The sequence below is a fragment of the Ovis aries genome, chromosome 23, assembly GCF_016772045.2.
Source record: "Ovis aries strain OAR_USU_Benz2616 breed Rambouillet chromosome 23, ARS-UI_Ramb_v3.0, whole genome shotgun sequence".
NCBI lineage: Eukaryota > Metazoa > Chordata > Mammalia > Artiodactyla > Bovidae > Ovis > Ovis aries.
The window spans coordinates 850,025-876,271 of NC_056076.1; the positions used below are offsets into that span (position 1 = coordinate 850,025).

At 60.0% G+C, this 26,247-nt stretch overlaps 1 protein-coding gene across 5 annotated transcripts in view; it reads right to left on the bottom strand.

Annotated features, from left to right (window-relative positions):
* Positions 1 to 3,070: 3,070 nt before the first annotated feature.
* The window catches only part of CTDP1 (CTD phosphatase subunit 1), a 31,138-nt gene continuing 7,961 nt past the window's right edge, over positions 3,071 to 26,247 (bottom strand). For 3 of the 5 annotated variants that reach the window (XM_042239535.2, XM_042239536.1, XM_027960722.2), the window contains exons 2-13: positions 23,161 to 23,244; positions 22,559 to 22,652; positions 21,229 to 21,357; positions 19,665 to 19,815; positions 18,704 to 18,794; positions 17,027 to 17,193; positions 15,275 to 16,252; positions 14,815 to 14,956; positions 14,042 to 14,242; positions 9,524 to 9,686; positions 8,197 to 8,363; positions 3,071 to 3,873 (exon numbers count right to left, since the gene is read on the bottom strand). In XM_042239535.2, the coding sequence (XP_042095469.1) occupies positions 3,732 to 3,873; positions 8,197 to 8,363; positions 9,524 to 9,686; positions 14,042 to 14,242; positions 14,815 to 14,956; positions 15,275 to 16,252; positions 17,027 to 17,193; positions 18,704 to 18,794; positions 19,665 to 19,815; positions 21,229 to 21,357; positions 22,559 to 22,652; positions 23,161 to 23,201 (2,466 nt within the window). In that variant the 5' untranslated portion in view covers positions 23,202 to 23,244 and the 3' untranslated portion in view covers positions 3,071 to 3,731. Of the gene's footprint in view, positions 3,874 to 8,196; positions 8,364 to 9,523; positions 9,687 to 14,041; positions 14,243 to 14,814; positions 14,957 to 15,274; positions 16,253 to 17,026; positions 17,194 to 18,703; positions 18,795 to 19,664; positions 19,816 to 21,228; positions 21,358 to 22,558; positions 22,653 to 23,160; positions 23,245 to 25,932; positions 26,022 to 26,247 lie in introns of all 5 variants that reach the window. The other 2 variants (XM_060405420.1, XM_042239534.2) reach the window with 1 other exon arrangement.

Sequence of the window (26,247 nt, forward strand, 5' to 3'; positions counted from 1 at the left end):
AGCTGGTAGAGGTCGGAGCCTGAGGAAGCCATCTCCTGTGAATACGGTGCTAGCCCACATGGGCTGTGGCATGTGCGCATGTGTCTCAATGGGGTCCATAAGGTCTCAAGGACAAGGCGTGCACTGAGGTGTGTCCAGCATGGGCCACAGACACTGATGACCTCAGGCCCAGGGGCCCCATGGGAGGCAGACAGCAGGGAGATGGCTGCCTGCCAGTGGGTCTGCAGCTGAGGGTACAGGGACCACAGAATCGTCCGTCTACCTCAAAGCACCTGGCCTTGTTCTGTGCACCTTTAAGACTCAGACTGAGCGACTTTGTTCACAGTGTTGTCACTTTTTATTACAGAACATTCCAAACACACGCAAAGTAGGCAGAACTTGAGGTTTTCCTGGAAATAGCGCTGACCTTGCGCCCCTTCCAAGCCTCAGCTCTCCTGCTGTGCCTCGTACTGTCCAACGCAAACCTCAGCATCATGCCATTTATCATAAATATTTCAGGACATCCTCTTTAAGGGGGCTCTGGAAAGAGGTGCACTTCGCCTAAGTGAACAGTATTCATCTGTGTCTCACATCTGCTCACATTTAAAGTTTCTGTTGTCATGCTGTGTGTTTGTGCACGCTCAGTTTGTGTGAATTAGGATCCAAACAAGCCCACGCACCGGGATTGGCGGGCGTGCTTGTCTTCAAACTGCGCCGAGCACGCTCTGCTCCATCTCTCTGGCTTTTCCTGAGAACTACCTTTTGAAGGAAACAGGGTGTCTCTCCAAGTCTCTGGCAGCCCGCCTTCGTTGGTTATTGGTGAAGAGACACGGAGGAGACATAGGCGCTCGCCACTAGGTGAAAGGCGGCAACCTGAAAAGGCTGCCCTGTGTCCAACGTCCAACCACAGGGCTTTCTGCAAAAGCTACGGACGCAGTGAGAAGGTCAGTGGTCTAGGGACCAGGGAGGGAGGGATGAACAGGGGGGCATAGAGGATTTTTAGGGCAGTGAAAGCCTCTGAATGAACCCATCGTGATGGACACATGTCATTACACATCTGTCCAAACCCACTGAGCATACAATGTCCAGAAGGAATTTTAACGTGAGCTGTGGACTTGGGTGATGATGTACCGATGTAGGTCCATCAGTTGTACAAATGTCCTGTCTGGTGGGGAAGCAGACAGCGGGGGAGGCTGTGTGCAGGGAAGATGCACAGGAAAGCTCTGAACCTTCCCCTCAGCTGTCCTCTAGGTTTAAAACTGCTCTAAAAATTAACTCTATAAAAACAGCATGTTTAAGAAACTAAAAAAAAAACAAAACCGCTTTGAAATGTTTATGTGGGTGGACTTGGTGGACTGAAGCCATTTTCCTCCTCCATCTTTGATGGTCGATGTTGTTGTCATTCAGGGGCCAAGGCGTGTCTGACTCTTTGTGACCCCCTGGCGTCCCAGACCCTCACTATCTCCCAGAGTCTGTCCAAGTTCATGTCCACTGTACTGGTGACACCATCCAACCATCTCATCCTCGGTTGCCCTCTCCTCCTTCTGCCCTCAGTGTCTATTTTATAAGGTCACAATCAGATTTATCTTAAAAGGCCAGGCACATGACCACAGGAAAGCACCATAAGTGCTGGCTGTGACTGTTACCCTGGGTGCCTTTTTCCTTTTTTAACTTAAAAACTTTTCTCCCTGGGCAGCGTTTTAGGACAGGATGTTTAGTATTTAGTTACTGTTGGCTGTGCTAGGTCTTCGTTGCTGTAAGCGGGCTTCTCGTTGTGACGGCTTCACTGTTGCGGAGCACAGGCTCCTGAACACACCTGCTCAGGAGTTCTGGCACATGGAATTAGCTGCCCCGAGGCACGCGGCATCATCCCAGACCAGGGACAGAAGCCGCTGTCCACTGCACTGGCGGGCGGACTCTCAACCACTGGACCACCAGGGAAGTCCTGGGCAGCAGTTTCAAAGTGGAAAAGCTTTATTTAGAGTCAGGCTGTGCCTCTGAATGTGCCTGCGCACACATGACCCTCGTGAGGATGGACGGCGGGGAGGGAGTCAGGATCCAGGAGAGAGGACGGACCTCGGGGAGGGAGTCAGGATCCAGGAGAGAGGACGGACCTCGGGGAGGGAGTCAGGATCCAGGAGAGAGGACGGACCTCGGGGAGGGAGTCAGGATCCAGGAGAGAGGACGGAGCATGGTGGGGCAGTCAGATCATCTGGTGGACTTTTGGACCAGCTGTACCTGAAGCTACACCTCACTTCTTAGACCAATCAGTCAACAGAGAAAGACAAGCCCACTGGAGCTGCGACTGTTCCTTGCCACTGTTGCACGTGAGGATACAGCCACAGCCAACCCTCACCTTAACCGGTGATTACCCCAGAAGAGACAGGCTTGCGCGGCTGCTGACCTCGAGTTGAAGCAGGCCTGCTCTCTACCTGGTGGCTCAGCAGCGCTGTCACTCATCCATGCCTCAGGCTGGTGCCGCTGACGCCCCAGGCCCCGGCAGCTTTCTTATGCCTTCCTGGGCTCTGTGCCTCCACCTGCAGGCCAACCCAGGGTCACCAGGAAGGGCCAGAGGGCCGTCCCAGGGGAGGCATGACGGTGAAATCGCCCTGGTACTGCCTTGTGTGTGGAGGCCGGAGGCGAGTGGCTGGGGTCTCAGGTCAGCAGCGCCAGGCGGGCTCTCACTGGCGCCATCTGAGCACACAGGCCTGCAGGTGAGACCCGAGACCCTGGGGACAGGACCACGCTGTCCATGCTGCTGGCAGACAAGCCGTACGTGACGAATTTTACAACCTTGTCAGCTCTGAGCTTCTAGAATCAGAATTGCTCTGCTTTCCTTCGGCGTTAGATCTAATTTTCATAAATCTATTAGAAACAGCAGCGGTCCTCAGCTTTTCTAAAGCTTTGGTGCGTACGGAATGAGCAACAGCCATGGGCCAGCTTGGGAGGACCCTGCTTCTCCATTCCAACGTCCAAGGCCCTGCTCACTCACCCATGAACCTCCCCACGTCGCTGCCCATGACCTCCCTGATGGGCGCTGGGGCGGGGCGGCGGGTGGCTGGACCCTGCAAGGAGGGAATGGGGCCGGGAAGAAGGCTTACAAAAAAGACTTTTATTAAATGAAAGAAAAATCTGTTTGGGGGGTCACATATGAAACAGATATACAAAACTTTACATCTGATCTCAAGAAGGAGCCGAAGGCGGTGGCCTTTGTCCCGATGCCCATGGGAGTAAGGAGGTGGCCTGGGCACGAAGCCACAGGACCTGGTGTCAGTGAACCCCACAGGTCATAGCGCACCGGGAGCCCTGGCCCATCTGCACTCTGCGCAGGTGTGTGCGTGCCACGCAGCCTCACTTAAACCCTGCGCGCGCCACCGCTTCCATCAGGAGAGCCAGGATGCCGGGCTCCTGCGCACCATCCCCTGAGTCTCGTCGGCGCCCCAGGCCTCCCCTAAGTGACGTGCTGCGGCAGTAACGGCACAAGCGCCCCCTGCCTCTGATGACAGACCCCACGCTCCAGCCCACACCCCTCCTCTGATGACAGACCCCACGCTCGGTCCTGCTGTGTGGCCTGGCCGAGCTCAATGACAGTCTCTGGCGTGGCCCGCGCTCCCCACGATGCTGTCCTTAACAAGTCGGCCTTCCTGTGGTAAAACTTCTAAAAACACCTATTTCTGCAAAATAATGTTTCTGCAGGTGGAGCTCTGCAAACAGACACGTCCTTCCATGGGTGAGCTGCGGGCCATCCCAGGTCACATGAGGTCACCCAGCTCAGCCTCCAGTGCGGCCGCCATCTCGTCTGCTTCCGAGCTGCCCCCCTCCTCGTCCTCGCAGCTGGACGCCCCGCTGGACTCGCTGGCCGCGTCCTCTTCGTTCAGCTTCCTCTTGTGGCCCCTGCAATGGAAGCAGACGCGCTGTGAGCTGCGCCCAGCCCTGATGGCCAGGGCCCATAGCAGGTGACACAGTGACCGTGCCGCACGAGGACAGGAGAGGGCAGGTGGGACCAGCCGCCGGAAAGGGGCATTGGGTCAGTCGCCAGCAGACAGGTTCACGGTCTAGGCCTATAGTCTATTTAGAGCTAATTTCTGGATAAATTTCTGACTGCGGCCAAGATTATCTTGCACTTGACATCTAATTGTTGCAGCACCATTTATCGAAACAGAAACTTCAGTTTTATAAGAGTACGTACATCCCCTGACACACACCTCTGGTTTGGGAAAACGTTCCAGAAAGAAGAAACCCCCCAAAGTGCTCTCTTAGAGCCACAAAGGGCACTGTCAGCAGCCACACAAACAGGACGATGTCGCCTGTTACTCAAGCTCTATCACAAAGATGCTTCTACAACAGACAACAAACGATCCGATCGTGAGAAACACTCCCCAAACAGAAAACAGCAACCGACCCCCGCAAAAGAGAAAATTCAAAAAGGACAATAAACACTGAAAAAATAGCGCGACTTAATTAGAAACTGAAACGGAGGTACAGTTAGGAAGCACCTCACCTCTCAGGCTGGCAGGATTAGGGGGAGGCCCTGGGCTTTGCGCAGGAGTAGGACTGGCCCTGGGAAGCGAGTTCCCGAGCCAAGACGTGCAACAGGCACGTCTCCCCAAGAGGAGACACGTCCCCGGACAGCCTCCCAGCTATGTCCAGCGAGGTGCTGCGGGGTGGGTGCTGGACGGGAGCTCGGTACCCTCAGCTCCTCAGCTGACGCGCCCATGGCCTGGCACCCGGAACCGTCCCCCACCCTGAGGTCACACTCCCCAACACTGAGCTCAGAAGCTGAGGGTCCCCCACATCCTCCACCTCCAGCCCCGCCCAGAGGGACACATCCCGGAAAAGGAGCGGGCAGCGGACACACGTGTCTAAGTCGCAGCCTTTCATCTGCACCAGGTAAGCAAAGCGTCACTCTGGACGCTCTATTGTCGTCATGGTTACGAGAAGAGCTGCAGGCAGAGCAGCCTTGGGGTGAGGCGCATCTCCGTTTAAAAAACCACTCCGTTTTACGCTGTCACTTACAGAGAAACGTGAGGCAGTGGGATGAGTTGACAGGTGAACTGTGGGTCTCTGGAGCCTGAGCTCAGAGGCCTCGTGGAGCAGCCGGGTCTGGGAGGGCAGTGGGCCCCCAGAGCGTCCTGCCTCATCCTAGAAACAGCCCTGCAGCAGGCGCACCCGCCTCAGACAGACGGACACAGGACAGGGCACAGCCACAGACCACAGCCGCCTTTCCAATCAGTGCCCACAGTTGGAGCTGGGCGCTGGGCCCCGCAGGCGGCGTGAGGGAAGGGAAAGTCAACTGGGAAGAACCCGTTCTCTCAGGCCCCATTCGCACCTTGAGGAGGTTGGGCTGGGAAGAGGAGAGGGTGCCGGGGCCTGGACACAAGGATGGGGCCGAGTGGGTCCCTGCGATGCTTCCAGGAAAGGCGCCAGCCAAGCTGGGGTCGGGCGCCGGGCGGGGGTAGGCGGGGATGCAGGGCTGCAGCTCTCAAACCAAATCAGAGCAGATGCGGGGCCCTGGGCCGGCCCCCACACTGCAGGCTGACTCTGGACGTGCAGAGATGCTCGAACAGAAGGTGTTACTAAGTGTGATTAATCTGAAGCACCCAGATTATTTCCCTTTGTTGAGTGGTGAACATGCAGATGCATTTAGAAATGACACATAGAAACAGTTTTGAAAGACTGCTTACTTCTTTATCGTTCAAACCACTGCACACAGCCCCAATAACCATTCCTCACAGGGGCACCGCCTCCCAGGGACAGAACTGGAGGTCGTGCGTGTGGGCTCATGCGCACAGCAACGATGCACGTGCAGCGAGCACACGGCCCCAGGCGGGTCCTGCTCAACTGCGGGCGCTGGCACCAGGCGGGGGTGACCCAGGCCCCAGCCCCGGCTGCACGGCCTCAGCCGCAGCAAGACCCTGAGGTCATGGGCTGTCCCTCCAGCTCCTCCTCGGCCACCTTCCACTCCACGTGCTGGGAGACCCACAGTGAGTCACCGGGGGTGGGGTGGGGTGGGGGCGGGCAACCTTCCTGGAGGTAAGAAACATAAGTGCAGAGACCCTCATGCGCCCCAAGGTGTTTCGATGAGGAGCTGAGGCTGTCAGCGGTGAGCCCCCAGGGGTGGGGATGGGGCCAGGCAGGGCCCCAGGGCAGAGGCACAGGTCCCCACGAGGGGCACTCCGAGCCACTTGTCGATAAAAGCTTCTCAACCACATCTGGAGACACTGCTGCAGGGGCAACGGCCCCTCCACTCTCAGGGCAACGGCCCCATGGGCCTTGGAGCCGAGAAGACGCGAGCCCCAGGGAGGCGCCCGCAGCCAGCCAGGAGGGGGGCCCACAGCCTACTACAGCCTCCACTCAGAGACGAACGCCAACGTGCTGAACCCTGGGGGTTCCACAGGAGGAAGGCTCTGGGATCTTGGGGTCCAACAGGCGGGCTTGCCAGGGACGAAAGTCAGAGGCCACAGAGGCAGTGCCCGCTGGTGGAACAGGCAAGCCCTCAGTCCCGGTTACACAATGTTTGGAATAATCTCACGTCCAACACAATTGAGTTTTAGTGCTTAAATTACCTCAAAGGCTGGAAACAGCTGCAAGCCATGGTTAATAAAGGCCTGTAATTGAGACCAGCTTCCTCTCCTCCCAGCAGAACAAGCAATATTTGTGTTTTGTTTCCACAACCAGCTGCACAGTTCCCTAGGGAAACGCTAACAGATTTAATTTGGAGAAAATTTAAGGCCCGAGAGTCATCTCAGATTTGATGTCGAATAAAGCAACAATGTGAACAGGAACACAAACACGCATGCAAATTTCCTCCCCCAGGGTCCACTGTCTGAGCACTTCGCTATAGAAAAGCATGTAGACCCACACCTGAAGTCTGCTGTTTAGTAAACACTAAATGAAAAACTTATTTTGTATCAACACCTAACCCAGATCAGACAAAATCCACAAAGCACGTATGTCTGAACTGCTGGTTACAACCCGCTGGGTGTTTCTGGCAAAAAGAAAAGGGCAGCATTGCACCTGGTAAGGTCATCAGTTCACCCTTCAAGGCCACGCCGGGTGCAGGTGCGTGCACGCGCGCCTGCGTGGACAGGTCTGTATTCCGCCGCTGTCCCAGCTGCATTCACAGTGGAGGAGCTGGTTATTTCTGTGCACGTGGGCATTAAGTGGAGGTTATGACTGGGCGGGGGGGTGGCAGGGCAATGTGCCAGGAACAGGGCATCAGGAGGGAACGGCAGCCTGGTGCTACCAGGACACAAAACGACCTGAAAGGAATGTCTCTCTCATTTGGAAACATGGGCCATTATTACAAAGGATGAGGAAACACCTGATCTGATCCAGCAGTTTTGGCAAACCCTGAGCTGAGCACCCCAGGAGCGCCTGCCCTGCGGTGTGGAAGGCCACTGGGGCCCTGAGGCTGAGTGGATGCCGCCTCCCAGGTGGGCTCCCGCCCGGCCCGGCCACAAGGGAGGCTCTGCGCGTCTTCAGAGACGCACACGTGGGGAGCGTGCCACGGCATCAGGGCCCCGGGGCATGCGATCCGGGCCAGGACCACAGGGTGAGAGGGCACGCTCCAAGAAAAGCTTATCCAGACCTCATCTGCTCTAACGTTTCTGAATAGCCTGAGCGCGTTTCATGACAAAAGCAGCTGTCTGAGCCCTTGTGGGATGGAGCACAGGGCTCCCCCAGCCCTCACGCCCGGCATAGATGTGGGATCCACGACGCCTGCACCCCTCATACCCTCCACCCTGACAGCAGGACTCCCCACGTGTGAGAACACGGAGTCAAACCATCGTGTGCGGCTGATCACCCAGAACAGAGTTCACAGTTCTCTCCTCGACCCATGGAACAGCGTTCCTACGAAGCGGGGAAACACAGTGCGCCGAGGGGCTCCAGCAGCGGAGGGCGCGGTGCCGCCTCCACCTGCTGCAGGGCACTGGCCTCTGCCCGCCTGAAGGGGCCGCACTTTCTCCGCAGGTCTGTTCACCTACAGGACGGCCTGCAAGTCAGACCAGATGGCCAGAAAGACACAGATGCAGACACCCACAGGCGCTCATGCAGCGAAGCTGGACCCAGCCGCCTGCTCAGAAAGCAGGGAGGCCTCTGCCCTCTGGGGACCCCTTCAGGGTTCCCACCCCTCCCATCAGGGTCCCTGATGCCAGGAAGACCCAACAGGATGGTGCACACTCACCACGTGGGAGGCGCCCAGCCCTCGCTCACCTGAGCCCTCGGCCGTCTGCAGCGCTCCTCTCTAGCCGGCGGCCCCGTGGCGCCCCCAGGGCTTCGGGCGGGCCGTGCCCCGGCCCCTCCTCCGGAGGCTCCTCCTCTTCCCGTGGCTTCTTCTCGCTGTCGCTGTCGTCGCTGCCCTCACCCAGGATGTCGTCCACCTGACAAGGAGCTGAGCGTCAGCACGGACGGAGCACCATCCCGAGGAACCCGCCCTGCGGCCCCCTCCCAGGACGGGTCTCAGTGCTGCCTGCTCCAGGAAGACACGCAGCAGCTCCTGCAGCTCCGATGTGGGGTCTGCCCGGGCGGGAAGGGGGGAAGGGCCTCCCCCACTGAGAACTCCAGTGCCCAACAAATCACCATTTCTGCCGGAGCCCCGAGTCAGGGAGGCCCAGCGCCCAGGACAACGGCCGGTGCCCTTGGAGCCCTGTCCCAGGTATGTGCCCCACACACCTGTGCACACCACGGCTCTACGGGGCCCACTTCCCTGCAGAAGTCGTGGACGCACAGTGGACAGTGGGGACGCCTTGGAGGAAGGCCCTGGAACCTGGCATGGCCAGGATGAAAAACCCTCTGATGAAATTTGGGCGATGGGGTTGAGGGGGGACATCCCCGCCCCAAATAGAGCAGCTCTGAGCAGGAGGGCTCAGACCAGTGACATCTCCAGCTGAAACCTAGACGTGCAGCTGAGAAGGGACAAGGCACATGCATGCACGAACTAAAACACACACACACTGCGTCGACAGTCCAAGGGCCGGTGGTACTGTTGGGCCCACAAGGTCTTCCAGGCGTCCCTGGCAGTGCAGACGGTAAAGAATCTGCCTCAACGCAGGAGACCTGGGTTTGATCCCTGGGTCAGGGAGATCCCCTGGAGAAGGGAATGGCTACCCACTCCAGTATGCTTGCCTGGAGGATTCCGGGGACAGAGGAGCCTAGTGGGCTAAAGTCCATAGGTCACAAAGAGTCAGACGCGCCCGAGTGACTGCCACTTTCACAAGGCCTTCACACGGAATACACCCTCTTCAGTTGAGCTGAAGCCTCCATTTCTCCCATGAAACGTGAGAATGCCCATGAAGGGAGGCAAGGCAAGACTCCTGTGCTGAGAGACGGCACTCACTGCTCCAAACAGAACCACACGTCCACACCCGAAGCACCCGAACTGTAAGAGTCTACAGTCTCCTCCGAGAGGCTGCCCATGGTCCACAGGCGGGGCACCAGGCTCCCCGGGTGGGGCCAGAAAGCTGCCTCCTGCGCTGCCCAACGCTGACCAGTTGCGTCCCGCTGGGCCGCGCCGGGCGGACAGCGGGCAGTGTGGGCTCACCTCCTTGTCCATGCTCTCCAAGTCCTCCTTGCACAGCGTGTACAGCGGCATGGTTTCCGACATGCTGGGCTGGCGCTTCCTCCGGGAAGGACCAGGCTGCTCCCCATCCTGACTGTCGGGCAGGTCGTCACCAAACACCTGCTGGGGGCGTGGCTGCACCGCCCTGGAAGGGAAGTCACAGCCCATGAGGACAAGCTGGCCCGAGCCCGACTCTCAGGACAGGTACACACGCGCACACACACACACAGTATACATACACGCAGGGTACATACACCCAGGGTACACACACCCACCTGGGGTACACATACACACACACCCAGGGTACACATACACCCAGGGTACACACACCCACCTGGGGTACACATACACACACACGGTATACATACACTCAGGGTGCACACATCTGGGGTACACACACAGAGGGTATGCACACACACCCGGGGTACACACGCACACACACAGGGTATACATACACTGAGGGTGCACACACACCCACCTGGGTATACACACACAGGGCCCACACACACATAGGGTATACACATACACACAGGTTATAAACACACCCAGGGTAAACCTACACACACCCCCAGGGCGTGCACACACATACAGACAGTATACATATTCCCAGAGTACACACACCCAGGGCATACACACAGCTGGGGTGCACATACACACAGAGAATATACGTATACCCAGGGTATACACACACACCTCCTCGGGGTACACACACACACAGTATATACACACACCTGAGGCACACACACCCCCACCCACACAGCGTAGACACACACCCAGAGTGCACATACAGAGCACGCGTGGGAAACCTGAGCTGTGAAGACAGGCGCTGCCTCATGGGTGGCGCCTGCTCAGGTTTCATCAGTCTTTATTTACGAAGCCAAAGCCCAGCAGGTCCAGCCAGACTGCGGCAGGTCAGGCTCTCCTGTCCTCAGGCTGAAGGGAGACACTGACCTCCTCTCTCACCAACAAGCCACACTGCTCAGCGCCGGTCTGGTGGGGTGGGCAGGCAGGGCGAACACTCGCCCAGAAGCCCACATAGGGGGATCTGCGCTCCACGTGAGGTCAAGCAGCCACAAGATCTCCATACAGTCCCACATCAGGTCACATCAGTAGCCACAGCTCTTATGAGTGTGGAAAAACGGCAGCGGCATCTTTCTACTAGAAACACACCTGTTACAGCCTCCCTCCAGATCCAGAAAGGGAAAGGAGAAACGTGAGCGCCCTCCACGGGAGGCGGAGGCCCGGGGTTCCGCTGGGGCGGCTCCCTCGAGTGCAGACTCCGCCCAGCGCACACGCGTGCCTGCCCCTCGCTGCCTCGGGCTGGGGCTCCAGGGACCCTGCAGGCACCGCCAAGATGCTCCCTCCTCCAGGGACAGGATGGGCTTGGCCACCACTCCCCCTCGTGGCCTCCCCTGCCAGATGGCAATCCACCGGGCAGGCGAGCGGCAGGCGGGCACCCGCCCTCCATCAGCCAGAGATTCCCCAAAACCCAAACAAGCCACGCTTCTCCATACGTTTCTTTTCTACTTGGAAAACAGCCGTGTGTGACCCCACGGACTGTAACCCTCCCTCCAGGCTCCTCTGTCCATGGGAGTCTCCAGGCAAGAACACTGGAGTGGGTAGCCATTTCCTTCTCCAGGAGATCTCCCAACCCAGGGATAGAACCTGGGTCTCCAACACTGCAGGCAGATTCTTTACTGTCTGAAGCACCAGGGAACTGGAAAATAGTTGCTCTTCATTAAAAAGGTATTAACATGCAGAGGTTCGCTGTGTTAAGAAGAATGAGAAGTAGATATTTTAAAGACGTCTCCACAGTCTCCTAACACGGTGACTGCCAGTTGCCGAAGCCCCGCCGCTCCTGCCGGCTCTCAGCATCCCATGCTGCCTGCACAGCTCCCCAGGCCGCAACACCCGCGCCACCTACAGAGACTGGCGGGGTCAGACAGCCACGAACCACTCCCCGCCCTGGTGCTAGCAAGCCCATAGCAGCCCCCATGGCCAACCTGGGAGAAGCAGAGACACGCACACGTTTACAGCGGCCCTGTCTCTCAGAGTCCAGAGCTGGACATGCCCCCGGTGTCCGCAGCGAGTGGACAGTCACAGAAACTGCCGCACCTCACACCACGACGCCCTCTGAGCAGTCGACACAGCGACGCTGGGGCAGAGTCTCCAGGGAGCCGAGCCGGGCGGAGCTGCCAGCCCACCAGCCCGTGCTCTCGGACGACAGGACAGGGACGGGCACAGACCAGGGGGGCCGTGGGAGGTGGTTGGGGGAAGGGGGCCAGCGGGAGTGGGCAGGGCAGCTGGGGATGGCAGGGGGCCCAGAGGGGGTGGCCACTCCAGGTCTGGACCGTCGGGATGGGCGTCTCAGCTCGATGCGGGCAGCAGGTCTGGAGATGTGGGCACTGGGGGGAGATGGTTAAAGGGTCCCTGGGCTCTCTGCCATTTCTGTTAACTGCCTGTTCCCCCACAATCATCTCCAAAGAAAACCTATACTAAAAAAAGACAAGACATTCACAACTTGCAGCATTCAGCTACGAAGGGGCATAGAAGAAGCTGTTTCAGCGGCTGACCCACTGGGAGACACGTGTGAGGCATGCTGCCGTGGCCCCGACCTCGCACCCTGCTCTCCAGACACGGCCCTGGCCCAGCGACGCCGTGGAGCTGCGCCTGCCACGCAGGCAGCCTGGACCTGGGCCCCAGCCCAGCGGCTCTGAACGGCAGCTGCTCTCCCCTCCACAGTCCCAGCAGCGACCTACACACGGAGATCCTGGTGAGAGGCGCTCCACCCATGTTCCCCAAGGACCTCTGACTCCAGGCCCCTCGCGGGCTGGCACCTTAGCCCAGAACCAGAACATCAAAGCAGGAGCTCCCGAGACTTACGACTCCCAAACAAGTATCAGACGGAAGCAACCGCCCAACAGCTGTGGTGTCCGGTCACAACCGGGTCTGCCCTGGGGTTCCGGATCAGAACACGCCGGCATGCTGCCCCCGGGAGTGCAGCCCACCCTGCCCTCCGCACACGTGTGGGCAAGGCGCCATGTCCAGGAAACAAGACCGGAAAGGGTGGATGGCCCAGGGGGTGGCCTGGGCTGGACGCTCGGAGGCGAGCCCTGCACCCCGTCAGGCTCACCCTCACAAGGAGGAACCTCAGCGACGGAGCTCACTGCAACACTCTGGAGAGCAGCTCAGTGGGGCAATAAGTACACAGCGAGCACGCGCCACGCTGCGACAAGCGAGACACGCCACACAAAGACACGCCACGCGCGCGAGGAGCTGAGTACACAGCGCGCACGCGCCACGCTGCGACAAGCGAGACACGCCACACACGCGCGAGGAGCGGCAAGACCAGCGCCACAGAACGAGAGCCCCGTGAAGCTTCTGGGATGACAGAACACAGAGCTGCACCCCAAAACCCAAACGCTGTTTAGGATAAGCTACACCAGCTACTCTAGAAACACTGGGCCGCTTCTGTCCAGATGGCGCGCCCTCCACAGACACACACTGAGGCCAGCGCAGCTCCAGGGCCCTCAACCCACCACCCGAACACCTGCTCTCCGTCAGGGAGGACCTAACAGAGAACGCGACAATCACCTCAAAGAAAACCCCAGCAGGCCACCCAGTGTCCACATGCCCAAGGAGCCAGCACCGCTCGGCCGGCAGCACGGGGCCAGCGTCTCCTGACCCAGGCAGTGACGCAGCCCTCTCACAGCGACCGCCACCCAGGAGGACCAGGGCAGAGCTCCCAGAAGCCAGCCAGGAAGAAGCATCGACTCAGGATGCGAGGCGACGGCCAGTGAGGTGGAGGCGGGTCTACAGGGCTGCAGCGGCCAGAGACGTGTCCCAGCACAGTCGTGTGTCCGAGATGGGCCAGGGCTGGAGGCTGCCGGGCAGGACCACAGGGCTCAGCGAGCCTTGGGCGAAACAACAACAACTGCCCCATTTATCAGAGTCAGAGATGTCCACGACCTTTAACCCAGCCAGAAAGCAACTCCACAGGAACAAAAGCACCACACAGGCTCACGACGCGTCTATCGAAACGATTAAGTGTCACATCGTCATGAAAAAAAAAATCAAAGCTCTATCAGTGACCACGCTCTTAGTTTCAAATAACAAAACCACCAACCAACACCTAACTGAAACTGGCCTCAACCAGCGAGTATACTGTCTGTCCACAGCTGGAGCCCAGCAGCAGGACAGATACACAGCCTAGTCTCCAGGGCCCATGTGCCTGCGCAGGGCGGGAGCTGCTCCTGACAGGCCCGCCCTGTGTCCCAGAGATGCAGCCGGCAGGGCAAGGCAGGAGAGCCAGGGCTGCCTCCTGCTCCCTCGCTGACCCTGGGCAGAGGAGGGCCACGTGCCCGTCCAGGCAGAACCACACCTCCTCAGGCCCAGCCCCGCACCAGATGGGAGACCGTGCACAAGGCCTGCCCCACACGCAGCCTGCTCCTCGAGGCCGGCCGTGGCTCAGGGATACCTCCCCGCGAGCGGGTGGAGTACCTGAAGGAGGAGAGCCCCGCGTGGGGCAGGGCGCCAGGTGGCCCAGGGCCCGAGGTGGCTGTGCGGATGAGCTTGCCCGTGCTGGCATCGTAGATCCGGACTTCAGGACCAGGCGGGGCCTTGGGGTGCACGGGTGTTGGGTGGAACAGGGCGGCGGGGAGCAGGCTCTGCCTGTCAGGGAAGGACGCAGGGCCATCCTCCCTACGGAAGAGAAGGAGGGCTGTGAGAGGGGCTGGAACCCACGGGACCCCGGCAACCCCTCCCGCTGGGACGTGACTCTGCAGGGGGCACACGGTTCCTGGTCAGGCCTAAGGCTCTGCCGCGGCCTTGGATCCAAGGCAGCACTCCCGCACTGTCTCTCAGGCTGTCTGCAGCCCTGCCTGTAAACCCAGCGCCTGATCTCATGCAGGGGGCGCCCGCCAGCCCGCTCTCCCCACACTGTGGCCCACGCACCTCTGCACCCACCCTCCCCAGCCACCACCTCCCTCCACGCTGGACTCTGCAGAGACCCCGGGACTTCACAGAAGCATTCCCAGCCTCGAAACACCTGGAAACCAGGAATCACGGCGGAATGCCGTCTCATGTCTTAGAAGCAGCAATTCTGCTCCTTCTCCAGGTGGTACCAGGGAGAGGGGCTCTCGGTGACAACCCGCTCGGCGGGCACAGGGGAGAGACTGATGGGCGTCTCCGCAGACGGGAAGCCGCCGGCTGCGAGGGCTGAGCAGGCCCGCCGCCCACATGTGTTTGTCAGGGACTGGGCGCCCAGAACTCACCTCTGCGCCCTGCCCTGGTCGTCACGCAGTGGGAACAGCTGCTCCTCCACCCTGTCCCAGCGCTCCAGGCAGCTCCACAGCCAGTCCGGGTTGACCACGTGCAGCTGCCCGCATTCCTGGGCCTGGCGCACCTTCTCCGTGCCTGCGAGCAAACTCGATCCACTCAGAGCCACGGTGAGGGGTGGGGGCGGGAGACCCTCAGGGCAGCAGGGACAGAGGGGCGGGGCTGCGGGGCAGCACGGAGGGCCGGGGCTGCTGGGGCTGGGGCGGGGTGGGGGGGGGAGAGGGGCACGGAGGGGCGGGGCCGGGGCTCGGGGCGGGAGTAGGGGCCCGTCCTAGGAAGCTCTTCAAGGGCCCCGAGCCCCTGCTGCCTCTCTACTTGGCCCCCAACCAGAGCCTCTGGCCAGGAGCTTCAGGCCTCGGGCTCAGCAGGGCAGCGGGCAGGCTGGGGGTGACTCACCAGCCCTTGCGGCGATGAGGTGGGTGGGCCGGGCAGGGTCGTCGGGGTCGAGCACGAGCTGGGTGAGGATGCGCGCGCCCAGCGCCCGGGCGTGGTAGTGCTCCCGCGTGCGCTCCACAGGGAAGTTGGTGGGGTGCAGCCCGCTGAAGATGATGGCCACGTCCGCCAGCACCTTGCTGCGCAGCTCAGGGACGATCTTGCGGATGTCGGGGGCCTCGGGGCTCTCGCCGCTGAGGAAGCGGTCGTACTTGGCGTAGTAGTCGGAGTGCACGCGGGCGAGGATCTCCTCCAGGTGCACCAGGTGGTCGTCGTCGTCCGCGTCGTCCTCCTCCTCCTCCTCCATGCTCTGGTCCAGGGACTCGCCCACAGTGATGCCCGACTGCTCGCTGTTCTGGGACTCGGTCTCGGCCTCCTTGCGGTCGGCGCAGCCGCCGCCAAGCACGCACAGCCCGTCCCTCTCCCCATCCTCCTGCGCGTCTGCCGGCACGCCGGGGCTGGGCTCCCCGCAGTGGTTGGCGCCCGCGAGCCGCTCCCCGGCCAGGCCTGGGGGGCCTCCCTGCGGCGTGGCCTTCCCGGCTTCGCGGGCGGCCTGGGGCTTCCTCCGGGTCCGCCTCTCCCCGCTCTCCCCGTCGGAGGGGGCGGGCGAGGGCTGTCCCTCGGACTCGCTGCTGCTCCCGCTGTCGCCGGGCACGTCCGGGTCCGGGTCGGGGCCAGCCGGACCCCGCACAGGCCTCTTCTCTGGCGGAGTCTTTCCGCGTGGCTGGAAGCCCGCCGAGGTTCCGCGGCCGTCAGCGGAGGGGGCGCGGGCAGTGGGCCGGGCGCCCCTCTCCTCCTCCTGGCAAGGCCAGCACCCCCGAGGGCCCGGGCCCCCGTTGAGCTCCCGAGCGGGCCTCCCAAGGCCGTTACTCTCCACCGCAGACGCTGGCCTTCCTTCCTCCGGGTCCCTGATGGACAGAGGCTGCTCTGCGGCGTCGGCACCTTCAGGACGATCGACCAGTCGAGGACACAGGAGACAAGGCCACCATTACTCAGTGAGCGACAGGAAGCCTCCTGTGGACTTGCTGCCCGCCTGCCCGCACCTGCGGTTCCAGCCACCTCTGGACGTTGGCACACACCAGGAGGTGGCCAGCGGGTGACTGCTCCAGGCTGGCCGCCTCGTCGGTCACTGTGTTAGGGGCTCCACAGGGTCCGAGACGTGTGGACCGCTCTTGGCTCCCAGGCTGTGGTCAGAACGCCCCTGCCTCAGCCATGCAGGGTGCCCTGGGGCCTCCCTCCCCCCACCGGGCCTCCCTCCCCCCACCAGGCCTCAAAGTCCTGCTTCAGCCACTGCAGCAATAACTGTATTCTTAAAATAATTTAAGGGCTAAAGATTATCAGACACTTTAAATGCTCTACTGTCTGGAGGGGCTCCATGCAGGTCTGGGCAGGGTGCAGTGGCCCCGCCTCTGCAGGAGCCCCCACATCGCACCCCTGGGCCCGGCTGTTCTTTCCAGGGAGAACCAGGAGGAAAGGGAGAGTTCAGGTGCATTAAGTCAAGTAGCACTCTTCACGGGACTCAACAGGAAAACACGCTCAGGCTAATACTGTTACACTGAAATCAAATAGTATCAGTGTAACAAACAAACCCACCCAACCTCTCTGATGCTGAAACAAAATAAACTGAACAAAACCAAACCGAACCCTGAAGGAGCAGTAGCCACAGCTGAGCCGGGACCGAGGCTGGCGCACTGCCCACGGCCGGGGACCACCCACCTCGCTTCCGCGCCGGGGGCTCCCGGGGCGCGGCCGGGGCGTGGATGTCCCCGATGCCCTGGAAGTAGACGTACTTCTTCACGGTTATCAGGTTGGGGGCGAACTTCCAGACGTCTTCTCGGTCGTCGATGATGCAAACCATGGAGTCTCCACAGGGAAAGAGATTTCTGGAAGTAAATATGCATCACTAGTTCCCTTTATGGAAGTCAGCCCCCACCAAACGTCTACATCGTCTCTCACGTGGAGCCAATGGAGAGCAGACTAACCAGAACCAGGCATGAGCTGCACAGACGGGCTTGTTTAACAAGCAAGACTCTCAACATTTCCAGAGAAAAAGGCTGCCAACACTCCTCCCCTGTCTGGCGCTCCTCGGGGCAGGAGCAGGACAGAGTGAGGCGGCAGGGCTGTCGAGAGCCCTGCCTGGGGGAGCTGGGACGGACCGACGGGCCCGGCCAAGGCCCGCGCCCTGTGAGAGCTACCGGCTCTGGGCAGAAGGCAGAGCCCCACTCGCGTCTCAGCCGGGCATGAACGTGACGTCAGGACAGAACAGTGACGCTGGGGTGCCAGGGGAGCAAGGGTCAAGCAAGCCCGAGGGACACGGGCCTGCTCTGGGGTCTCGTCACCTGGTTTCTGCCCCCAAGGCCAACATTCAGACAAGCAAGTGCAAAGACAGAGAGTCAGAGAATGGTGCTTCCTGCCCATCTTCCAGGCCTGAGGAACAAACCCAGCAGAAGCACCTGCCACTGCTCAGGTTTTCCAGCTGCCACTAAAGGCAGGAAAAACGTTCACATGTCCGAAATGTTTTCTGTGAGTCTGTTTCCACGGGCACAAGGTACCTACAATGACTTAAACTGGTGATGCTTTCAGCATCTCTAACTCCAGCGAGACCAGGGAAGAGCTCACGGCCAGAAACCTGCCCCACCAAGCACCTCCGCCTGGAGCTGCCAGGAGCCCTGTCCCTGGATGCCACGTCCTCGGGCAGCTTCTCCCTTGACAAGCATCACACCTTCCCTCGTGCCTGTATCTGCTCATCCAGATGCTCAACCTGTAGGCATGAGCGCTGTTTCCGGACGAGTGCTCCCAGGCTCTCTTATGTACTACAGATGTGAACAGGATATCCTGAACCTGAAACTCAAAATGTCAGCTAAGGGTAGCCAACACCAGCCAAAAGACCACACCCGAGCCAGGGGTATGTACCCCCTTACTGGGGAGAGACTGCCTCTCTCTAGGTAGAAAACGGGGAAATTCCTTATACAAGCTGAGCAAGAAATTCGCGATATGAAACAGGCCTTCAGTGAGGGGCTGGAGGCCAGGACGGGAGGGGCCTGTGGGGCGGAAGGAGGCAGGACACTGACGGCAGGGTCAGCACATGCGAGACCCTGAAGGAACGGGGCCCCGGGGGCGGCCGGGGTCTGCAGGCGCTCCGCCCCAGGTGCTCGCCACGCACCCTCGCCCTGCGCTCACTCCCACACGTGTGATCCCGGGCTCCGGCCCGAGCTGCCCAGGAGCCACCGCTGACTGGACATTCAGAGAAAGCAGGGAAGGGAGGGGTCTAGTTGGAAGACAGCGGCCATCCACATGCCAGAGGGGACGCTGGGGACCGGGAGCGGATTCGGAACAGCAGCCAGTGCTCCAGATGCAGACGTCGCGACGGCAGGGGCACAGCCAGGCACCTACCTGAGGTTCCCTGTTTTGGAAAACGGGTCAATACATTCGTCCCTCGATAATATTCGATGAGAAAATAGCTTCTTCTCAGGATCTAAAAAGCCTTTGAAAAGAAAACAGGACACGGTCATGTGCCTGAGATGCACTGCCATCCCACTGTGTGTGAGATGGAGAGACACGGAGCCCGCCCCCCTTAGGGGAAGGGGATCGGTCCAGATGCTGACGGCGCCCCCCACCCGGATCCTGCTGGCTCAGCAGACGAGGTGAGCACAGCTCAGTGCTGCCCCAGGAGCCCAGGGTCTGCCAGTAACCAGCATGGCGACCCCACACAAGCCACGGCTCCTGGGAGGCGCCTGTGGCCCGTGCGCGTCCCTGGGCCGTGGTGTTTGTACAGCAGAGGGGAGAGCAGGGCGTCCAGGCAGCGCTCTGAAACTTGCCCCGACAGCAGAACCGCGTGGACATGGACGAGGAAGCACCTGCCCAGCCGCGCACGGCGCCAGTGCTCAGCTGTTCCCAGGGTCACTGCGCGCCCACCAGAGCCCTCGCCCTTTGACAGGACCCCGAGGTCACAGACTCGACACTCACACTGACTGCTGTCTACCGTGTCTGCCGACTGTCCGTCAACTGAGACAGACACGTCCCTGGTGACCAGGCCGGCAGCCCTCACAGAGCGCCCCTACTTCCCCACGCAGCCGTGATCCTGACCAGCCTCTCCAGTGGCCTGCGGCATGCAGCTGACAGAGGGACAGGAGCTTGCACTCGGGACTGGAGCGCGACTGCCGCCGAGCAGAGAGGAGGCTCTGGAGGACGGCCTGCCCGCACCCCAGCCACCACCGCGGGGCCAAGGCTGAGGCAGGCAGAGCCTCTGACCTTCCCTCCATCTGCAGGATCCGCCGTTGAGAAAGAGAGGAGCCAAACCCACATGCAGGCCGTTGAGTGTCCAGAGCGGGACAGAACCCCATGAGCCGCTCACCTGCGATGGTGTGCGCGTACAGCCGGCTGCCGAACGTGAACACGTGCAACTCATACAGCCGGGCCACCTTCTCCAGGAACTCCTTGCAGTGGGGACGCAGGCGTGTGTGCAGCATGGGCTCTCCCCGGCCCAGCTGGAAGTGGAAGATGCCCTGCAGAGAACAAGACCGGTCAGAGGGCGGCACCGACATGCGGCAGGTGACAGCCACCAGGCTGGGAGTTACACGGGGGCGTCACGGCAGCACAGCCTGCCGCGCCACACAAATGCCTTCCTCTCTTACGCTCTGTAAGGGAGCTCAGCCTTTTCCTGCAGTAACCGCCCAGGTGAGCACTCCGGTTAATCCCAGCGACTGCCCAGAACAGCCAGGTGGCCTGCGATAGCTTCCTGTGACAACTATGGCACCTTAGCTGTCTGAGGACCACACACCAAGGGCCTCACGAAGTCTCAGGACCCCGGTGGACACTCACGTCCCAGCCATTTCACAAGCACCCTGGGCAGGCAGCCAACCACCGCAGATTCCAGGGTCTATCCACAGTGCCTCCCAGAGCCAGAGAGGAAGGTAAGCTAAGAGCCCCACACAACTCAGCCTAACTTCCTTACGGTTGTAAAATGCAACTCCACTGACTTACAGCACAAAACCAGGTTCATCTTTAGGAGACAGATGAGATCAGTAACTCCGACCTGCTCACACGGGATCAACACGCACGTAAGTCTACTCTCCTTAGAAAGTTAAACTCTGATCCTTTCAATTCTGTCTATCGTTCATTTCCCCGTAATAATAAACTCGAAATGGAAATGACCTGAGGCACTGTTCAGTTTTCATTGGCTATAAATCTGTCACTGTTCACGATGGGGCTACTCTGGTAAAACACCTGGGAGTCGAGATGGTACAACCACCACCCAGCCCCACCCCAGCCCCACCCCAGCCCCATGCTCAGTGGTAAACCGTCTGGACGCTGCAACAGAAAAATCCTCAAATCCCAAGTGAAGGTATCTGAGGTTAAGGGTTCAACCACCTAAGTGCTGCCCGCAGGTCTGGGAGCTGCAGTGGTGGGGAATCGGGGGGGCACAGAGAAGCCCCTGGCAGTGGGCATGGTCCACGCGGCCCCAAGGACACCTTGCTACCACTCGTGCTCACACTGGGCATGATGCAACCATTTAAACTCTTATGAAATGAATGGAAATATCCGGCTCCGCAGTGGACAAGCCCCGAGAGGCTGCAGTCGCCACCGCGGCGCCCCACCCCTGCCCACCCAGCTCTGCCGCCTGTGAACACGGTGGTCGTGATGCAGGAAACCCTGAGACACGTCCACAGGTGACGGCACAGACGGCATGGAGAGCTGTCCCGGGACAGAAGATCCCACAACACAGAAACACCAGCCACCTGAAAACCTGCACTGCTCTGCGGGAGAGAGGGTCCACTCCAGCCCCCGCCAGCTCTCCACTGTCCCCCCACCGCGGCCATGAGCTCAGGGGCAGAGCCTGCTCCCTTCCTAAGCCGAACACCCAGGCTCCTTCCGAGGACGGCCGCGCCCGCCCCCTGGCCGCGCCCACCCGCACGCACCTTGTTGGACATCTGCTGGCAGTGCTGCTCCGTCGTGTGGATCAGCGTCTGGTCCAAGTCCACCATGAGCACCAGCTTCCTGTTGCGGTGCAGTCGCTGCTGGTCTTCCCTCCCCAGCTTTTCCGCTTGCTACAGCCGGGGAAGCAAAGAGAAACGACTGAGGAAGGCCATGTGGAGACAAGGCAGCGCTCCGTCTTCTCAGGAAACAGAACCGGAAGCTGGGGGTGCCCGCTGCACCCATGCGCCCAGCAGCCCAGAGTCAGTTCCCTGGTGCCTGAAGCCCGTTCCGTTTGCTCGAGTGTCCTCAAGCCAGTCTGATCGGGACCGCTTCTAGTTACGTGTGGACCAGTGATCGGGGGCGGAGGGCAAGAGGCTGAATCTACACAGACTTGCTCAGGGCGGGGCGCGGGAGGACTGAGATGCTGTGAGCCGTGGGGCTGCTGCGGCCATCCGATGAGCGACAGGAATCCCACCCTGTGCTCCCGGAAGAGTTTATGCAGAAAGGCCAAGAGCTACTCTGTTACAACAGAAACAGCAGGAACACTTCCTTCTCTTTTCTACCTCAGACTTCCTTGTTTTGTCTTAAACATACTTACATACTTATGCTTAGATTTCAGTAATTCAGAGAAGTCAGAATCACTTCTCTGGCGTGGTCTTTTCCACAAAACACAAAATAGGCGTATGTCGTTTACAAACACAGTGCTTTGACTGACAGCTTACAGAGACGCAGAGCTCCAGGGCTCCCTCAACAAGACAAGAAGCCAGTCCTCATGGGGCCTGTGCTGGCACCCTGTCCTGGCGAGGCTTGCACCTGTGTGGGCCCTGACCCAGCATCAGGAGGCCTCTGGCCAGCACAGCCATGTGACTCTCGCAATGTGTAAGAGCAAGCTTTCCGTTCCCAAACCTCCCCGCAGCACGCGCACGTCTGCTAGTGAAAGCATGCACTGGGCCCCCAGGCCCCCGTGGCCAGCACCACTCAGCCAACAGCGCTTACTTCCTGCACAGCCTTGCTCCCAGGCAGGGGCCTTCCGGTGCCACCAGCTCACGACCCTGCCTGGCCAGGGCTCCCCGCCCAAGGTTGTCTTCCCCTCTGAGCCCAGGCTCCGGAGGCAGCATCCCGGAGAGCTCCCACCCCAAAGGCAGGGAGATAACAGGAGAGGCACGGCCCCCGTCCCGCAGGCAGGCCGCTTGCTTCGTACGGACCATGCGTGCACTAAGGTCACTTGGGACAGTGACGAGAACAGGCCTGCCCTCTCTGCCCCCACCCCTGCCCTGACTGAGAAGTGCCCCCAGGACCACCTTCCCAGCCCCGGCCCCCCAGGACACCTACCTCGGAGCTCACCATGAGCTCGGGGACGCTGTGCACCATGGACACAGTGGCCGTGGACAGCGGCACCTGCTGCCGCCCGTTCTTGCTCTGCAGCCTGCGGAGAGAGGGGCGCTGAGGCTAGGGCTCTAGCTCGCTAACTCACGGGGACTTTAGCTTGGTCTAGTTCTAGTGGGGAAGTGTCCTCCCCATCTGGAAACACAGGAGCACTGAGGAAGAAACTAAATCACACTCACAAAGTTCCCTTTGAAAATAAAGACGGTCCCAGAGGCCCACAGCATGAGAAACAGAAGGGTCCACACTGCTCCACACACGCGAACCAGGGAAACCCTCAACCACGGGGGCAAACCCGCCCAGGCCGAGACGCCCAGGCGGGAAGTCCAGGCCGAGACGCCCAGGCGGGAAGTCCAGGCCAGGTCCGGGACGGCTGTCCCCAAGGGACGAGGAGGAGGGCTCGTCACAGCTGCTCCCGCCACACCAGGGTGCACGCCTCCCGAGGAGGCAGCCGGCCCATGGCGTATGGGGGACAGCGGCGCCGCCGCCTGCACCCCAGCCCTCGGCCCTTGCCCCCACAGGCCCCGCCGCTCCCGAGCGCCAGCACTTACTGGGTCAGGTCCTGGCCACACTCGGCGCACAGGCCCTTCATGACGACGGGGTGACTACATCCTTCTAAGCGCACCAGGACAGCCCTGGAAACGGGGGAGAATGAGCCCGTCAGCACGAGCGGCAGCCCCTGGGCTTACCGGATGCCCCAGGACTGCAGGGGGTCACGCCGCCCCCAGGCCATCTCTCTGGTGATAAAGTGAAGGGCTTTCCCTTCCGTGTGTCCTTCACGTGAAACACGGCAAAACTACCTACGGAACAATAGAAAGGACTCAGGATGTCCTGTCAGATAACAGAAAACTGTCTCAAAATGCATGAGAAGCTTACATGGGATTCTCCTACGGTTTCTGATAAACAGCTTAGAAAAACTGAAACGTTAATATGACAAAGAACAACTCGTTAAAATACAGACAAATAATAAATGATTCTTGTTTCCTGTAGTCATTCCCAGTCTGGAGAAAGGCTATGACTAATCTAAATTTTTCTGACAGGACTAATATTCCTAGTTTTCAGAAACACAGAAATTGCTGTTTTCTCTGTACATTCACCTCAAATCCTGGTGGCCTGGCAGCGGCCTCTGAAGGGGGGCTTTCAGCTCCGCAACCTGATGGCTGTGGGTCAGCGTGGTGTCCCACCTCCCGACCCGGCGGGTGAGGGCCTGGGCACCTGGCGTGGGGGCCCCTTGGCTGACTCCTCACAGACTCTCTGGGACCTCTCCCGCCTCCCGGGCAGTGACCCCATCCCTGCCGTTCACGACCCGGCTCCCTGTGCCCCCGGCCAGGCACCCCCCAAGGCCTGTGCTGGGCGGGTGGCGTGACCCCTTCCCTGAGGGCCCACTGTCAGCGCCATCTCAACGCCTCCCAGAAACTGCCCCCTCACCCTGACCCTAGACAGGCTGGGGGAGCGGATGAGCCCCTGCCCTGAGCACACGCAGCTCCTCCAGGTGACCCTGCCCGTCAGCAGTGCCGGCGTGGGGTCTCACCCGCTTCTGTCCTCGGTTCTGGGGTGAGGCCACTGCTGCCACGGCCCCCCACCTTCCCAGATCCCTTCCTGCCAGGGACCCTCCTGCACACGAGAGGGGGACGGGCCCAGGACGCGCCTGAGACCGCGCAGTGGAGCTGGCAGGCGGACGGAGGCGCTCCGCTCCAAGTCGAGGGTGCCCTCCAGCATCTGCTCATGGGTCGGGGCGCTGTGGGCCCTGTGGCGCCTGCGCACAGCCTGCCGCAGGTGGCGGGCCGGGGAGAAACAGTGACTGCTCATCCACCATCTCGCCGACGCCCCTCACGCTGCGGTCACAGGCCCCGCAGACCTGCTGCCCGTGAGGCCACAGGGACACAGCGGCCGGTGGGCTCCCGGTGGGCTCCCGGGCCGGGGGCCCCACACGCCGCTCCTCTCGGCAGGCGCAGCTTAGGCTGACACTTGCCAGGTAAGTTGCGGGAACGCCCAGCCCACATTAGAGGGAAGCCGACCTGACAGTCACCTGTGTGTATCCGCAGGAAGCTGCCCCCAGGACCCACTGGTACCAGAGTGAGAGGACGCTCTAGTCCCTCACAGAACACGGCCCGGTGTGTGCACACACCCTCCTGTGCACACTGGCCATCTCCCGGCCACCGGTGACACCCGCCACAAGGCCAGCACTATCACAGCTGCTGGTACGTGGCAAATTCAAGCTTTGCTTTTTGGAACTTTCTGAATCCCTACCCTCACTGCTCAGATGTTCTGACCCAAAGTCAGCTGAACACACAGGTGGGGAAACTCATGGACAGGGAGGGCCAACTGCATTTTCTGTAAATTACAGGACCACTCAGATCTGCCCCCCCAGGGTCAGAGCTGGGTGTGACACTGTCCAGCTGACTTCGGCATCTCTTCTTGGGCTTAAAGAATATCCACCCAAAGAGATGCAGTCCCCAGAGAGGGAAAGGGGGTCAGACAGGAGCAACAGTCACGGCCTTTTGGCACGAGAGGCCCTCCCTCCTCAGCTCTGCAGACCTTGCCACGGGCAGGGCCATTTCACCCTCAGCCCACCGCACAGTCAAGGGACTGACATGCTGTGAGCTCCAGAAACACTTCAACCAAGGAGACGAGCCTCAGAACGGCAAGCCAGCCACCGACACAGGCCTGCCTCCCCGGTCAGTGCCTGAAGAGAGGCCATGCGACAGGCGTCAGTGCGGTCCCCACACAAGGTATTCCCCTCAGCACACAAGGACCAAGCTCTCCGGAGGCTTCTGTGCTCAGGAGCGTCTGTGTCTGCTCTAACGGGGAGCTCAGAGCACACCGGCTGTGTTAGAAGTAGCGCAGCGTCAAGGAGCGGGTCCCGGCGCATTGCCAGGTACTGGATCTGGGCGGGTCGGATGGGTGAGGGGTGAAGGGACCTCTTTAGAGCAGTAAACATCTGACTACTGAAGAGCATTGGGGGGCGAGACGTCCAGACCACGGCTACACTGAAAGGAAGCAGGACTTCTTTGAGAAAGGCTGATTCCAGGGCTGTGTCAGGAAACAGGACCTGGAACAGTGCCTGCTGCCTAGTCCAGGATAATCTGAGTGTTGAGAAAGTAACTGGAAATGGACTATAAGCCACTGAATAAAAACCCATGAGTCCACGCCAATAAGTTAGTTTTTCTTACAGTAGAAAGCCAACCAAGAAAGGAAGAAGAAACGAAGGAATTAAAAACATCACCACTGTACAATCCTGATACAAACAGCAGATTCAGACAGACAGGCTACCGGGCACAGACAGTGCTAGTTGGACGTCAAGAAAAGACGCAAGCACGCACCTACACAGCCTCCTCCTGTGCCGGTCCTTATCCATCACCAGGCTTGTTTTCTGATTATTTTATGTGTATATTTTCCTTTCCTTTGGAGACTTCAATGTATCCACATGAATTGAAAAAAAAAGTAGACAAGTGAAAAGAAAGGACAAATAATTAACAGAAATACTTTCTGCTAACAGTGCCTTGTCAGAATATTTCCAAATCAAAATAATTTCAATCCACATACGCAATACGAGGACAGAAACAGACTCTTCTTTCGTCTACTTCCCCCACGGGGATGCTCTGGGTGAAATGCAGCTTAAGCAGACAGCAGTGTGG